Here is a 16,619-nt window from a genome sequence, read left to right on the forward strand (position 1 = left end):
CCTTGCCAATAACCGTGGGCACCAGCAAAGCTCTCGCCTAGTGCCAGGCACTGCTCTGAGTGTCTTGCGCATACACGCTCTTCACACCGCCTGGGGAGGCAGGTACGATTATAACCCTCGTTTTACAGGTAAGGAAAGTGAGGCACAGAGAGGTTAAGTGACTTTCCCAAGGTCATGCAGTGAGTGGCAGCGCTGGGGTTTGGGCCCAGGAAATCTGCCTCAAGTAGCTGTTTTGCCTCAATAAATAAAAATAATAACAACGACAGCTGCCATTTGACGACCCCTTCCTATGTGCCTAGTGCTTTAATTCCTCAGAGCAATGCTGTGACTTAGGCGTTGATGTTGTCCGAATTTCTCATTTCATAGATGGGTAAATGCCAGCTTAGCAGGGCGCCTGGAATGAGGTGACTGCAGAGGCTCGCAGACGTTAGGTCTGCCTAAACCGAAGCTTCCACCCTCCTCTGCCTCTGTGACTTTGGAACTTTCGGAGACTCAGTTTCCCTGTCTTAAGCCCTCTGCTCCTCTTGCTTCCCTGCTCCAGCAAGTGAGAGTGGGGTGGGTTGCAGTGCCTGGCGGGTGCGGGTCGCCGGGCAACTTCGGAGTCTTCCCTTCCCCATCGCCCCGCAGCATAAGTCCCAGCTCCCGGCGTTTTCTGTCTCTCGGAGAGTTGGGGCGGAGGGAGTGGCGGGAAGGTACCGGGTGGGCAAGGTCGGAGCTGCGTCACCGAAAGGCCTGCAAGGCCAGGGAGAGAAGGCCCCGCTGTGATTTGGGGAAGGGCCGGGGGGCCCATAAGTCACGTGCTCGGGGCTGTTGTGAAGAAGCGGACTGTCCTCTGGGAACACACAAGCGCCCCCGACTTGAGTAGGGGCGGGGAGGGAGAGCCGAGGAGGCAGGTTCTGGGCCAAGGGGATGGGGGTGGGGGGAGGTAGGGAGCACGCGGACAAAGGAGGCGGCCGGCGGCCCAGCTGTTTTGAAAAATGCTTCCTGTTTCTTTAAAGGCGCTCGCGGCTCGGGCGGCCGGGGCTGGGGAGGCGGTGGCGGCGGGAGCTGCCTCCTCTCCGGGCGGCGGCGCTGACTGATCTCGCGAACTGGGCTTCTGTGTAAACTGAGGCTAAACAAACACAGATGGAGCGCAGCGGGCGTTCTCCAGAAATGCTGGCAAGGCGGCAGCGACTTCAGATGACACTCTGAGCGCTCCGGGAACCGACAGCCCGGCGGCTTCGCGAAGCCGGCGGCGCAGCTGCCCCGGGCGAGGGGGAGAAAGGGAGAGGAGAGGGAGGGGAGGGCGGGCGAAGGGGGAGAGCCAGAGACTCCTCGGCGCTGAGCGCGGCGGCGGCCCGGGCAGCCCCACGCTCCTGCCTCGCGCGCCGCCCGCGCCATGAAGCACATCCCGGTCCTCGAGGACGGGCCGTGGAAGACCGTGTGCGTGAAGGAGCTGAACGGCCTCAAGAAGCTCAAGCGGAAAGGCAAGGAGCCGGCGCGGCGCGCGAACGGCTATAAAACTTTCCGATTGGACTTGGAAGCGCCCGAGCCCCGCGCAGTCGCCACCAACGGGCTGCGGGACAGGACCCATCGGCTGCAGCCGGTCCCGGTCCCGGTGCCGGTGCCAGCCCCAGTGGCCCCGGCCGTTCCAAGAGGGGGCGCAGACACGGCCGGGGAGCGCGGGGGCTCCCGGGTGCCCGAGGTCTCCGACGCGCGGAAACGCGGCTTCGCCCTGGGCGCAGTGGGGCCAGGACTCCCCACGCCGCCGCCGCCGCCGCCGCCGCCGCCTCCTGAGCCCCAGAGCCAGGCTCCTGGGGGCCCAGAGGCACAGCCTTTCCGGGAGCCGGGTCTGCGTCCTCGCATCTTGCTGTGCGCACCGCCCGCGCGCCCCGCGCCGTCAGCGCCCCCAGCGCCGCAAGCGCCCCCGGAGTCCACTGTGCGCCCAGCGCCCCCAACGCGCCCGGGGGAAAGTTCCTACTCGTCAATTTCACACGTAATTTACAATAACCACCCGGATTCCTCCGCGTCGCCTAGGAAACGACCGGGAGAAGCGACTGCCCCCTCCTCCGAGATCAAAGCCCTGCAGCAGACCCGGAGGCTCCTGGCTAACGCCAGGGAGCGGACGAGGGTGCACACCATCAGCGCAGCCTTCGAGGCGCTCAGGAAGCAGGTACCCGCTCCCTGCCGCACGCCCTCACTGCGCCCGGGGACGACTGCTGGAATGGGTGGACGAGTGGCCCGGGCGGGATAGAGGTGTGTTTAAAGGGCAGGCTGCCCCACCCGGTCCGACAGTGGTGCCCAGACAGGTGTGGGCAGTCCTGGGGCAGTGACTTTGCCACAGCGTTGGTATGGATCATAGTTTTCAAAGTGGCTATAAAAGTTGGGTATCTCTGGCCCGAGCACCCCCCACCCTCAACCCCCGCCTCGGGTTTGTAACGCTGTCTGCGCGTCTGACTTCAGCCTCCATAGTTCACTTTTATGGCAGCGAGTATTTGCTTGCCGGAATCCCCTGGGCGCGGTGCGGAGTGGAGAGGGGACATGTGGGAATCTGTCTTGGTCAGGGCAGGAAGAGGGGGAGCCTTCTCCAGGCATTTGGCATGGTCAGGGTCTTGGCCCCCCGTTGGTGGTGGCAAGACCCGGAACGCTGCGGTGGGACAGTCCGGGGGTGCTTGTCAGCCCCTCTTCAGGACCCAGCAGTGATGCCCCGAACACTCAGGTTGCTTGCGGGCTGTGCACTCCTTGCCCTGGCATCCTCAAGAACCCGCACTACAAGCCTGTGCCCTCTCCCCAGGGGTGGGCTCAGGAATGGGCTGGTGGGAGTCTTTCTAGGAGATCCCTTCCTTTCACCCGTGGTGAAGCAGGCAGCTCTGCTGAGGGGACTGCCTAGTTGGGGGATTCCCTCTGGGGCATCTTCAGAGACTAGTTCTGGGGTGAGTCGGGGACTTTTTAGTTTGGAGCTGGTGCCGGCTGCCCTAACCAGACAGTGCCCCTGCGCGGGTAGTGGAAGAATACTTAACCCAAGAATTACCTGTGATGGGGTCCGACAGTTGCTTGGGCTTCTAGGCTTCTTATTTTCTTAGCGAGAAGGAGCTGTAGGAAGGAGGTGGTGAGTTCTCTCCCACCCCTACACAGGGCGTGGGGAAGGGTTAGGGTAGATGTGGCTGGTTTGAAGGTTTTTTTTTTTTTTTTTTTTTTTCCTTTTTCTTTGCATGCTCTGCAGCTGACTTGCTGTGTGACTCCAGGAATGTTGCTCAACTTCTCTGGTCTTTAGCCAGCAACAAAACATTTCAGAAACCATGATCTTCTTTTTGGATCCTCTTCTTCCTGGGGGTTGGGGTGGGATGGGGCAGTAGTGCCTGTGTCCATCCATGGAAGGGAAATTGGATCCCTGGAGGAAAGAGGCCATATGACTTTTGAGCCAAAGTGTCTTGCTTGGGCTTGGGGAAAGTGGTGAGTGAGGTTGGGTGGGGGTGGGGGACGAGTGGCTGTCACAGACCAGGCTGGGCCTCTGCCCTCAGCCACACCAGCTGGAACCCTGGGCAGTGGGCCCAGTGGAGCAGTCAGTCCCACCCTGAGCCAGCAGCTCTGTGTCTGCATCGCTGGGTAGAGGTGGCGGTGTGTGGGGGATCCTGCAACCCACTCCCCAGGACAGAAGGATTACAGAAGGGCAGAGAGATACCTGTCCACCTGCCCACCTTGTCACTAGGGAAGCCCCTCCTAGACTGGGGAGGCACGTGCCCAGAGCCTCATCGCTGTTGAGTAGCAGGTCAGGGCTGGCACCTAGGGGCTCTGACTGCAGGTTCTGGGCCCTTCTCCTTCTATTACCCCTCTGTATGCTGAGACAATACTCATCTGAGTGCTCTGTTACATCTTATGTGCCCGCTGGCTTTTACTTCGTTCAACAATCAATTCCATCTCATTTGATCTAAACAACATCCCTGTCAAAACTGGATTAACTCATTTTATAGTATGGAACACTGAGGCCCAGAGATGGAAGGAGACTTGTCCAAGATCACTTAGTGGGTTAGGGAAGATGAGAGCAGTTTCTGGAATGCCCTCCTGGCCAAATGCCTCCCACAGTGCCATCTGTATCAGCATCACGTATCACCCCCCAACCCCCAGCCTGTGATGTTTGTTAACAATCAAGGCAGGGTACACACTTGGCAGACCCTTTGAGATGAGATTGTTCATCCTGGTCTCCTTTTACTTCCCCCATTACCGTGGGATGTTCTCTATAAAAAGGGCAAGTTCAGTGTATCTAAGCAGAAGGCACACCCATGCCCTCTCAGGGAGAGAGTGTGTGTACGATGCAAACACACAGGCAGGTACACACACACATGCTCCTTACACGTGCTCAAGAGCACACACAAATGCATGGTCACAAGTGCCTGTTCCTGTTTGTTTCCTCCTTGCCCCAGCCATTCTGCCCCTTCCCTAGAAAGGCTGCCAGGCCATAATGGCACCTGCCTGTTAGCTGGGAAGGAAAGAAATACAGCCAGGACGTTTCTGGTCGTAGAGCCAGGGGCCAAGGCCGCACCCACCATGTCCCCCTCACCACCATGGCACCCATTCGATAGGGGAAGACCTGTGTTCTGGAGGAGCCCCTTCCTCCTCTGGGCCTCAGTCTTCTGGGTAAAATGTATTCCTCACCCCCTCGCCCAATCCAGACAAGCTGCAGCTCTGGAGCTAGGCTCGGGCCTGACTGAAATGGGTCCTTGGAAATGGGAAAGGCAGATCAGCTCTGCCTGAAATGGGGCCTTGGCCAGTGTGGCACCAAGATGGGTTCTGGGATTGTGGCTCTGGCCTGGGACTTCGTTCTCCTGAGTAGCTTCCTGATACCATGAAGGAAGCACTGACCTGGGGAACGGGAGGCCAGGTATTGAGTTGTCCTCCCTTGCATGCCTTCTGTGTGGCTGTGGACAAGTCACTGACCCTTTCTGGGCCTCAGTTGCTGAAGTTGTAAAATGGTAATATTGCTGACCTCATCCACAGTGTTGAGAAGAGCAAGAGCAAGTGAGGAAAGGAAGGAGGCCTATAAGAGCAGTGAACATTTCTTTCCCTTCCCTTCCTTTTCCTTCCTTTCCCTTACCCCCCTCCCTCCCTCTCTTCCTTCCTTCCCTCTTTCTCTCTTTCTTTCTTGACAGAGTCTCTCTCTGTTGCCCAGGCTGGTTCACGTGATTCTTCTGCCTCAGCCTCCCGAGTAGTTAGGATTACAGGCGTGCACCACCATACCTGGGTAATTTTTTGTATTTTAGTAGGGATGGGGTTTCACCATGTTGCCCAGGCTGGTCTCGAACTCCTGAGCTCAGGTGGTCCACCCACCTCGGTCTCCCAAAGTGCTAGGATTACAGGCATGAGCCACTGTGCACAGCCAGAGCAGTGAACATTTCGTAAGCATCTCCAAGGTCCTCAGGGCTGGGCAAGGCTCTTGACAGATGAAGCAATAAGAATTCTTTAATTATTTTAATAACTGTCACAGAAACTAGCATTGAGCACATGCTTACTTTGTACCAGGTGTGGTGCTAAGGTTGTTATGTGTATTAGTTCATTTAATGAAATAAGATACTGTTATCACACCTCCTGCCCTGTTTCACAGATGGTGACTGAGTTTCAGAGAGCTTATGTAAGTTGTCCCGGTCTTTTGCCACTGCACGTGGCCTTGTGGGTTTTGTGCTACATGCTACCTTGGCACACCATTTGCCAGACTCTAGGGTGGCGGTGCTTCGTGGCCGTGTATGGTGGCAGCCTGCGTAGTTGTGGGCCGCTGTTACTGTGGAGCTTGGGTTGGACTCCCAGGGCCCCGACTCCTAACAGCTCTGCTCCTCAGCCTGTCTAATGTCCTGGAGCCATCTACCCTCAGCATGAGGAAGCCAGACAGGCTCCTACTGTGTCATAATCCACTGTCATCTCAACCAGGAAGGCAGCAGGGAGGGTGGCTGCAGGGCTGCAGATGGGGAGGTGCAGGTGAGAGAGAGAGAAGCCCTCTGGTCTGGTCTAGGCTGGGTGGTGTGGGGCAGATGGTCAGGCCATAGCACATGCCACCAGCGCAGCTGCACCAGAGCCCTCCCCACCGCCTCATGGAAGGCCATGTGTGCACAGCTGGCCTGACCCGGGAGTGCGGCTGCTCCCTGCCAGGTGGGAGGGGTCAAAGGGAAAGGCCGGCCTTGTGGGGTGGTGAGGGAAGGGGCCAGAGTGGCAAGACCTTCTGTCTCACAAGCTGTGCCCACCTTTGGGGCATGTGGTGTGCGTGTGGATTTTCTCCCTCCCCTCAAAGCCCCTCAGTGTTGATGGAAGATGGCAGCAATGGAAGGCAGTGCGGGGCCCTGGTTTCTGCCATGGTCCTCTCCACGGAGGAAGGACATGCCAAGCAACTGGGACCCAGGCTATCTCCCCTGCTGCCCCTGGGGCCTCCCAGTGGGTCCTTATGGAGTGAAGTCAGGGTTGCCCTGGAGGGAGCGTGGAAATGGTGCTCTCAGCACCTCCCTCACTCTGGAACCCCACAGGGTGCAAGGAGGGCGTGGGGAGTGCAAAGCAGCCTGTGCACCGTCCCCTCAGGCAACGAGGGACAGGCCTGCTTGCACTGGGGGCTCCATGCAGGTAGGTAAGGGTGACAGAGGCCTTCCTCCTGTTCCTTCATGTCCGCAGTCACCAGGGTGGCTGCTGTGGAGCCTCACTGCACTGAGTGAGGCCTTACCTGAGCCTGCTGTGTGGTGTCCGTTGTGCTGTCTTCCCATTTTACAGATGAGGACACTTACAGAGAGGTGATGCAGATTGCTCAAGCCCACAGAGTGACCAGGATCTGTACTCAGGCCTGTCTGGCCCTGGGGCCATAGCTCCTAACGACCAAGACCCAGTTTCTCAGGGTCCAGCCTGGTGGCAGTGCAGGAGGTTGGGATTTTAAAGGACCTATTTAGATAGACTTTGGGAAGGACATTGAACAGCTGTGGGTAGAGTGGCTTCACGTCGGGAATCCAGCACTCACTGACATGAGACGATCAGACGATAATTTCACTGGAATCCGGTGCTCTTCTGTGTGTAGTGGATGTGGTGCTGTTGGAGCTCTATGGGCTCAGGAGTCTTGGTGGGCTTCCAGGAGGGCGTCTTGGGCTGGGTCTGAAGGGTGGGCAGGAGTTGGCACAGAAGCAAGAGCATGGCGGGCTTTGAGGCCTTTCCTGCATTCTCTGGTGGGTTCTCGGCATTGCTTCTTTAGGAACTTTTCCCTCACTTGCCCCTGTGATCTCATTCTGAGGTAGCAGGTGTTCTAATGCCCATTTTACTGGTGAGGAAACTGAGGTCCTGTAAGCTTATGGATCTGCCTAAGGTCACCTGACTGGCCAGTAGTAGAGTCAGGCCCTCGGGCTCCCAGGCCAGTGCTCTTCATGTTTTTTCATGCTTGCTGGAACTGGGTCCAGCTTAGGGTGGGTGGGGTGGAATGTTTTGGGGGCATATGGGACCTTGCAAAAATGCCAAAGTCTGTTCCTCCAAAGTTTATTTTATTTTATTTTATTTTATTTTTTTTTTGAGGCGGAGTCTCGCTCTGTTGCCTGGACTGGAGTGCAGTGGCTGGATCTCAGCTCACTGAAAGCTCCGCCTCCCGGGTTTACGCCATTCTCCTGCCTCAGCCTCCCGAGTAGCTGGGACTACAGGCGCCCGCCACCTCGCCCGGCTAGTTTTTTTTTTGTATTTTTAGTAGAGACGGGGTTTCACTGTGTTAGCCAGGATGGTCTCGATCTCTTGACCTCGTGATCCGCCCATCTCGGCCTCCCAAAGTGCTGGGATTACAGGCTTGAGCCACCGCGCCCAGCCCTCCAAAGTTTAAAAATCCTTGTGGGATGAGCACAAGGCAGATCCTTTTACTTTCCTGGCAGTTGGGCAGTCTGTCGGGAGTGGGAGCCAGGTAATTCTGCCTCCTCTTTTGGCCCGTGTCCTCTGACCAGGGTGAGCCGACAACTGCTGTGGGGGACTCTGTAGGCGGTGGGGGTGGGTGGGCTCTGGGCCTTGCTGTGGATACTCTAAGAGGGATCTCATGGCATCATCGGCCCAGAACTCTCCATCCCTAGCTCAGTGGGGTGGGCTGCCTACCTCCCCATCTTAAGCTATAGACACTTATTCAGATCCCCAAGCAGTTCCTGCTGGCTAACTGGAAAGAGCCCAGCTAAGCCACAAGTTCAAAACCCAGCTCATCACTCACCAGCTGAGAGATCCAGGAAATTCCTACATGCCCGAGAATCACACGCTTTTCTGTAAAGTGGAAGTGGCCATTGCTACCTCATTGGGCTGCTTAAAAGATATTGTATCTTTTACAATATACAATGTACAGACATTGTATTTGAAACATCCACCCTCTGCCTAGCCTTAGTAGACGGTAATAACAGCAAAGTGGCCTGGGCCCAACAGTCATGGAGAATCTGTGCTGCTCAGACTCCAGTGGAAGCTGCTTGATACAGTCCTTGAAGCTCTGTGGGCTGCCCAGGCATTGCTACCCCGACTTTCCAGATGAGGAAACGGAGGCTCTGAGGAGTGAAGGCACTTTCCACAGTTACACCGCTTGTAAGTGCCTGGAATTCAGACCAGCTCTTTCCACCATACTTCAACGTCCTAGAACCAGAACGGCTGCTAAATTCTCACTTTGCAGTGGCGGCCCAGTCTGGGGTGCCTCTGAGCTGGGATGTTGGGGGCTGAGGGGCTGCATCCTGGAGCATGGGCACCAGGAGGATCTGGAATTGGCCAGGTGGTGAGGAGCTGCCCCTAGGGGTTGGGGAGGAGGAGAGGTGAGCAACCTGAAAGAGGCCTTTGGTGTCCCGTATGTGGCTACCTCTGGTGTGATGGTGGGAGCTGGGAGAGCCTAGTGGCTATGTGCCTGGTGTCAGTCAGATGAGTTTCTGACTCCAACCAGGTCTTAGCTGAGTGATCTGGGGCCCAATATGTCATCTCTGTTTTTGTGTGTACAGATGGTGGGGAAGGTTTTAAATGGGCTAATACTACCTGTAAATAGCTTCCACAGTGTCAGATATACAAGAGCTCAGTGGATGGGTTTCTTCTTGTTAGATCTAGAGCTTGACAGAGATAATAGGGCAAAGTGACATATCTAGGACAGAACTGTCCCAGAACCTGGCATGGGGATCTCTAGATTGGCCTTGGCCTCAGCTGTCACTTTGTGGTCCTACAGTGACCCTGGATCACAGGGTACAGATCCCTTCCAAAATCCCTGCTCCCTCCTGGAAGCCCAGCTGTTACAGGCCAAGGGCTCAAAGAGCTGGGTCTTTAAGGGAAACTCGTAGTGTGGCCTCTGTGTGAAAACAGTGCTGAGGGCTGTGTCACAGAGCTGCACCCAGTCCCCAGAGCCCCCCTCAGGCTGCCACACCCTCCCTGGGGTGAAGAGGAGGCAGAAGTGCTGGCTGGCCCCTGAGACCCCCTTCCCTGCCCCAGGACTACCAGACCTTGTTTATTTGTTCAGGCTGATAAAGCAGAATTCCCTGGACTCTGGCTGGGAACGAGCAAAGTGCATTGTTCTGCCAGCATTTCTGGGATGGGTTTGGAGCTGCAGCCAGGCCTGGGAGTGGGAGATGGGGTGAGGGGTGGAAATGCATGGGAATTGGCTTTCTCTGTTGCCTTCCTCTCCCTCTCTGGGTTTCCTAGTTTCAGCACCCCCAGAGGGTGGAGGGTGGGGCAGGCACGTGTCCTGGCTCCAGACCTCCTGCTTCTCACCCTCTCTGGAGCCCCTCTTTCAGGACCATAACACTTTCACAGACCTCTATCAGGCCTTACTCCATGCAATGCACACATCTCATCTCATTTAATCCTTACCACCTTGTGAGGTCAGTCCTGTTCCCGATACGACAGGGAAACCGAGGCTCAGAAAGATTCTGTCCCTTGCCCAGAGTGTTACAGCTAGACAAAGCTAGAGCCAGGGGTTGAATCCATGTTACAAAAAGGTACACTTAGCTTTATGCCAGATAGCTTCATCTTCATCGTCAGAGAGAGGAAAGGTGTTTGAGCCCAGTTCAAAATATTCCAGAGTGAAGATCCAGAGGGAGAGATCATTGATTTGTTCACTCATTGCCTCAATCAACAAACCCCTTTGAGGGCCTGTTACGGGCAGGACCTGTGCTAGCCTCTGCAGACATAGGCCTTCCCCCCACAGTTCATAGGGAGACTGAGCACTCAAGAGCCACAGTGTGCGCAGTTAAGGACAGATGGGGTGCTATTAGGGCACTATTGAGGGCAAGCTGTCCCTCCTGGTGTAGGGTAGGGGAGGTCAGGGAAAGCTCTTGGACACAGTGAGGTTTAAAGTGAGATCAAAGTGGGTGATGTGTTTAGGGTCCCCAGTCTGGGGTGACTGTCTTGTTCATGCTTTTTCTCCATGCTCAGGAATAGGGATTTCCATCCTTGGCACTATTGACATTTGGGGGCAGGTAGTTCTCTGTTGTGGGGGCACTGTAGGATCCTGTGCGCTGTAGGATGTTTAGCAACACCCCCACCTCCGTCCCTGCAATGCCCCCACTCCCCTAGGGCACAAAATCATCCCTGGTTGAGAATCACTGGCCTGAAAGAATGCCTGGCATATGGCGGGCGCTCACTAAATACTTGTGTAGATGCATCGTGCCGTCCCACCCGCTGTGGGATACGGGTTCATCAATGATATGGATGACACGTGTAAATCCTGAAGAGCCATAGCGAGGAGAAAACCAGGAGCCATAGTTGCTGGGTTTTTAGCCCTTTAGGTGAACAGTGCATTATAGGAACCGTGGGGTCTTAGTTAGCATCTATCAGGTTGATTTTGTGGAGCTATTTCCAGGTTCCAAGACAGAACTCTGTTCAGTGTACCACAGTCTTTGGAGCTTTTTGCTCATGCAGCACAAATATTGGTGGAGAGAGGTATTAAAAAATCAAAGGCTCCATCTTTCACCCCATACAAATCCCTGTGCAATTAGTGAGGAGCTGGTTGGTGATGAATCATTGACAAACGTGTCAAGTTTGTTCAGTGCTGTGTGTATTATGCCACTGTTGCCTGCCCAGCAGCACCCCAAGTCCTGAGGGCACCGAGTAAAAGATTTTTAAAAGATGAAAACCAGTCATGTTTGTGTCTTTCCAGCTGAGCACTGACACTTTCCTTCCTGTATGTCCCCAGAGTCCCAGGTGTGACATCATAACCTCACTCGAGCATAAGTTCTCTGAAGTAGGAATCAAGTTATTCGCTATTGTGCTCCCCAAGTGCCCAGCAAAACAGGTGTTGCTGAATGAATGAATGGAACATCAGAGCTGAAAAACCAACATGCCTGTTCTCTCAGAGAGATTCCTGCTCAGGAGGGTGGAGGACAGAGCTCCGTGGTGGCTGTGGAAATTCACTGAGCTTCGATTCATACTGACTGGCTGGCAGGCATGAGCCGAACCTGTTTCTTCCCCTGCAAAATGGGAATGTGGGTACATCTCAGAGCAGATGAGCCGACGTGTGTGTGTATGTGTGTGTGTAAACAGCAGGTGCATAGAGCAGATCGCAAGACCAAGGTGAAGGGCCCAGATATACCGTAGACAGGCCGCCTCCCATGCCTGCCAGGCTGGGCACCGCGCCCCTGCAGCCCCTCCTGACACTTTCTCCCCTCAGGTGCCATGCTACTCGTATGGGCAGAAGCTGTCCAAACTGGCCATCCTGAGGATCGCCTGTAACTACATCCTGTCCCTGGCGCGGCTGGCTGACCTCGACTACAGTGCCGACCACAGCAACCTCAGCTTCTCCGAGTGTGTGCAGCGCTGCACCCGCACCCTGCAGGCCGAGGGACGTGCCAAGAAGCGCAAGGTATGCACCAGCCTGGTGGGCGGTAGCTTCTGGGGAGCATAGGGGAGGCAGGGACAGGAACTTGGGGGTGCCCTGCATATGCCCAGAATTCTGAAGGGGCCAGAGAGATCAGCTCTTAGAGGTTTGCTGGGAGTTGCCTCAGCTTCAGGGCTCCTCAAATGCCTGGGATATAGGTGTGTCTCTCCTCCTGGTAACTGGCTGCTGGGTGGCCTTGAACAGTCACCCAGGGGAGAGGACTATTCATCTGCAAAGCCCCTTCCTGGCCTTAGGTGCTCTGGTGCTGAATTCCTTGGGTGGCCCCCGATAAATGTCATACCAGGACAAGATTCCCCTGAGCAGGGTGACAGCCCAGGAGAGCCCTCTGGCAGGTTTTGGGAGGGTGACTTGGCCTGTGGGTTATCTGAGGCTATGCATTAAGGGGGGTGATGGTCATTCATTCATTCATTCTGGAGAGACTGATGAAGCTCCAACCATGTTCCGAGCACACTGGGCAGGGGTATAAAGATGACAAACATGTGATCCTGGTCCCCATGCAGCTCACAAGAGGGTCAGGGAGACCCTCTTGTAAGTAGATGAGGGCAGGAGCCCTGTGCTAGGGGCAGTGGAAGCCTAGGTAGAAGAGAGACAGATTTCACCCTCCTGCCCATGGGAGTTTGAAAGGGCATCTTAGTGTCAGTGACGTTTCAGCGGGGACCAGCAGGACAACCAGGTCACCAGGCAGATGAAGAAGGGAACAGCATCCGAGGCGGAGGGAACAGCTTGAACGAAGCCTGATGTGGCTGGGGAAATGCGTGCAGGAGGAAAGGTGTTGGGCGCAGCTACAGGGCCCCAGATGGCCAAAGCTCTGGGCATTCCCAGTCAGGGGTCAGTGCTGAGCAAGGCTTAGTGCAGCCCTCTGGATCTCCGTTCCCACGTGGCTTCCGGGGAGAGCAACAGAGAGTGAGACCCAGTCTATGTCTGTGAGGCAAGATGCCTGTCCCCGCCTAGGGCAGGGGGCAGACCCTGTCATTCTCCATCCATCCTTTGCGCTGCCTTCTTCCTTCCTGGCCTGCCCCTCCCCCATCCCTGATATTCCTCTCCAGACCCCTTTCCAACAGGCCCCTCTGTGGGTTCTCCGGGTTTCCCAGTGGTCCCCCACGGACTCCAGGCTCATGCCAGGGAGGGCACCTCCTCAGGGCTCCCCGCTGCCGCTGCCACGGTAACTGCACGTTGCATTCCTGGGAGTGCTTTAACGTGGACCAATTAGACAAAATCCTCATCAAGTGGGCGAGAGAGGAAGCACCACTGGCGGCTCTGGGCAGCTTTCCTCTGGTACGTGACACTGGTAAATTAGGGCGTGATTGATGGCTCCCGCGGCGCTCAGTGACAAAGGAGGTTTGTAAACTCTCGGTGAACTTCCCCTGGCATTCAGGCGGTCTGGAGGTGTAGATGGGCAGAGTGGGCAGGCGCCCCGTCTCCATCTCAGCCCCTTACTGCCCTACCCCCACGCCCTCCTCTTCACCCAGGGAAGGCAGAAGCGCAGCATGGAGGTCCCACCTTCCCTTTGATTGGAGCAGGGTGTTGGGCTGGTAGGAGGCTGGATGCCTGGCTGGTGAGGAAAGAGGGACAAGTTGGGTGGAGAGGCCCGACAGAGCCAAGCTTTTGGCTTCCCCTGAAATCACCTCAAATCTAACATATCTTAGACACCGTGTGGGCCTAGTCCAACCTCCCCATTGTGGAGAGTCTGGGACTTTACCTGAGGCTACGGATTGTGGTTAAGAGCATCACACAGCCCTGAGTTCAAGCCCCGGCTCACCACCCACCAGCTGTGTCATCGTGCACCCATTGCTTAGCCTCCTCCACCTCAGTTTTCTTGTTGATAAGTGGGGACTGTGGAAATACTCACTCATGGGCCACTGTGAAGATGAAAGGAGTCACTGCAGGAGAGCGCAGTGTCTGCATGGTCGCCATCCTCAGGGTAATGAGCCCCTAAAATGCTTGAACTCTGAACTTGAGGCTCATCCTATGGGGCTTACTTATGTGGTGAAATTGCCCTGGAGGGGGATTTTGGGGGTCGAGATGGAAGTTCCACGGTAGGAACCGTCTGTTTCCTCTCCACCCTCCCTCCCCCACACCCAGCCGGGGCCTGAGGGCACTTCCTGCCTCCTGCCCTCTGTCTTTCCCAGCTGGGTGAGGAGGTCACCCAGCTGGGACTCTGGGAGGTGGGGTCTGTATGTCTTTGCCCTAATGACCTTCATGGTCTCACAGACTCACATCGTATGTGTGGTGACACATTTCTCATATGAAACCACTCAGGAAGCCCTGGCTGGCCTGGCGTCTCCCCATGGGGGCCGGTGGTCATAATTCCAGCCCTTCCCAGACCAGCCCCTTCCATAGTTTTATCTGGACAACCAGGATTTGACCTGGCAGCCTTTGCAAGTATGGGTATCTCAAGCAGCCAGATTCCTTCCCAGCTGGGGACCCCTGGAGTCGCTGGAACCCTCAAGCTCCCAGGCAGCCCTTTCAGGCAGACCCCGTGTCCCACCTCTGGGCACCTATGCTTTTGCTGCCATAATTGCTAGCTGTCACCCTCCCTGTCTGTCTACCTGTCTTTCTCTCTCAGTCTGGCTCACACTGTCCCCTCTTTATCTGCTCTCTTGGTGGGAATGTGTGGCCCCACACTGAAGCCCAGCATAGCTGGCCTTAGCTGGTCCGCTCGGCAGATGTCCTGCCCCAGGAGTGGACTCGTGGGCCCTGAGACTGAGTGGCCTGGAGCCCCAGGGCAGGGTACTTCCCTGGCTCCTGGGGCTGCTTGTCCTTCCCTTTTGTTGGGGGGTTTGAGATGGCCTGAATGAGGAGCACATCTTTAGATATGTCCTGGCTTTTGAATTGCAATTGGAACCTCACCAGTTTTATTTTCTTCCTTTTGTGACCTCCCAGCCTGGGCCTCTGAGGCCCCACCTCCATTTACAGAGATTCTGTTTGGGGAACAAACCCCCAGGACGATCGAACCAACATTCTTTCCTCACGTCTGGGACTATTTCTATGAAAAGACTTGCAAAGGTCTACCAGTAGATTGCACCTGGTTATGAGTTTTTGGGAAGAGGTGACTGAGAGTACGCAGTGCTCACGGCGCTCAGTCCTGCCACACCACAGCCTGGGAGCCAGGCAGGGGCCAAGGGAAGCCCAGGAACTTACAGCATGTGCAGTGAGGAAGAGCCCCTCTTCCCTACCCTTCACCCTCTTCAGCAGGTATCCACCCCTGCCCCCAACAAGGCATGTGACTACTGTAGGGGTTCCCCGAGCAGGAGATGGGAATCTCAAACTGTTCCTTGGTATTCTGTCCTCCCCTCCCCTCCCCTCCCCTGCCCTTTCCTTCCTCCCTCCCTCCCTCCCTCCCTCCCTCCCTCCCTCCCTTCCTTCCTTCCTTCCTTCCTTCCTTCCTTCCTTCCTTCCTTCCTTCCCTCCCTCCTTCCATGAACAGCTATTGAGTGCCCTCTATGTACCAGACACGGTGCAGATACAAAATAATTTACCACATAGTCCCCACCATTGTGCTGCGACTGAACACCTCTTGGTCTAGAGGATTTGGAAACCAGGAGTGGTTAGAGTGAGAAAAAGGAAAAGCAAACCAAAGAATTTCTGCTTCTAACACAAATCTCTAGCCGTCAGGGGCCATCAGGAAGCTGTGGACTGTGGAGGGGACCCAGGAGGGCTGGGGAGATTGCCCGGAGTCCTGCAGGGGCACAGGAGGGTGGGAGAGGGGTGAGAACTAGAGCCTTGCATCCAGACCTGCTTTGCCCTGTCTGGGCCAGGAGATGGATTCATGGGTTGGAGTCCGCACCACACAGGGTCTGGATTAGCACACAGTCCCTGGGCCACCACCCTGGGGCTTGCCTCTTGGCATCACCTTAAAGATGGCCCTGGGACAGAAGCGTGGGCCCAGTTTGAGCCTGAATGTTATCACAAGTGTGTAGTTTCTCTGTGGGGCCCCTCCACCTGACTTCAGGCCACTGTCCCTCTCACGGCCACTCAGGGCTGCTGGAGTCCTTTGCTGTTCCTCTCTGGAAAATGACATGACCACCTCAGGCCTACTTGCTTCCCAGCCCTTCCTACCCCAATGAGCCATGCTTGCCGCTCCATGTGTCTATGGTTGTGGAAGTCTGCCTGGTAAAGGAATTCCTGACAAGGTGCATGGTGGCCCATAGCTTCACAGTCACCCTCCTGGCAACTCCTGCATGTTAACTGGGGTTTAAAGCCTTAGGGTACAGGACTGCTGATGGGCCTGTCAGGCAGGGCTGCAGGAGGCTGGGAGCAAAAAATTTGGGGACCAAAGGCTGTGAGGCCGCAGCAGATACCTGCTGTAGCAGCTGCGATGGTGGTGGTCATCGCTGGTGTGACTGGTGGCCATTTGAACTGTCCCACGCAGGGACTGCTTCCTCAGAGCTCGTGTCCAAAAGAGGCTGGGCGGCCCTCCTTCAAGATGCCCACTTGGGAGGTTGAGCTCAGTGTCCTCTGAGGTCCCTCCCACCCCAAGGAGCTGTGCTGTGGGTCCAGGTAAGCATTAAGAATGAGATTTAAAGTGCACTCGGCTTCCCCTCCAAGCCCAGGTGCATCCTTCCGCCCATCTCAGCCTTTCTCAGCAGCGGGTGCGGAACCTGCATTCCTTGGCCAGTGAATCCTCCCCTTCTGGGCCTCACAGATCATGACTTTGAGGATTTGGAGCTCCATTTGGAAGCCCCAGTAGTGCAGAGGCCCATGTCAGAGGCCGCCCAGCAGAGAGACAGGCGGGAGGTGTGTAAGGACTCTGGGGAGTTCAGTTCTGACTCTAGCTGCAGCCGGAGATAATGCACGTTAAGCA

The 16,619-nt window shown here is 56.1% G+C and overlaps 1 protein-coding gene across 2 annotated transcripts in view; it reads left to right on the plus strand.

Annotated features, from left to right (window-relative positions):
* Positions 1 to 1,080: 1,080 nt before the first annotated feature.
* Positions 1,081 to 16,619, plus strand: part of ATOH8 (atonal bHLH transcription factor 8) — a 34,417-nt gene continuing 18,878 nt past the window's right edge. Inside the window, exons 1-2 of one of the 2 annotated variants that reach the window (XM_023224972.3) lie at positions 1,081 to 2,152; positions 11,588 to 11,779. In XM_023224972.3, coding sequence (XP_023080740.1) covers positions 1,379 to 2,152; positions 11,588 to 11,779 — 966 coding nt within the window. In that variant the 5' untranslated portion in view covers positions 1,081 to 1,378. The remainder of the gene's footprint in view (positions 2,153 to 11,587; positions 11,780 to 16,619) is intronic. The other variant, XM_023224971.1, reaches the window with a different exon arrangement.

Source organism: Piliocolobus tephrosceles, chromosome 15 (genome assembly GCF_002776525.5).
Source record: "Piliocolobus tephrosceles isolate RC106 chromosome 15, ASM277652v3, whole genome shotgun sequence".
Lineage (NCBI taxonomy): Eukaryota > Metazoa > Chordata > Mammalia > Primates > Cercopithecidae > Piliocolobus > Piliocolobus tephrosceles.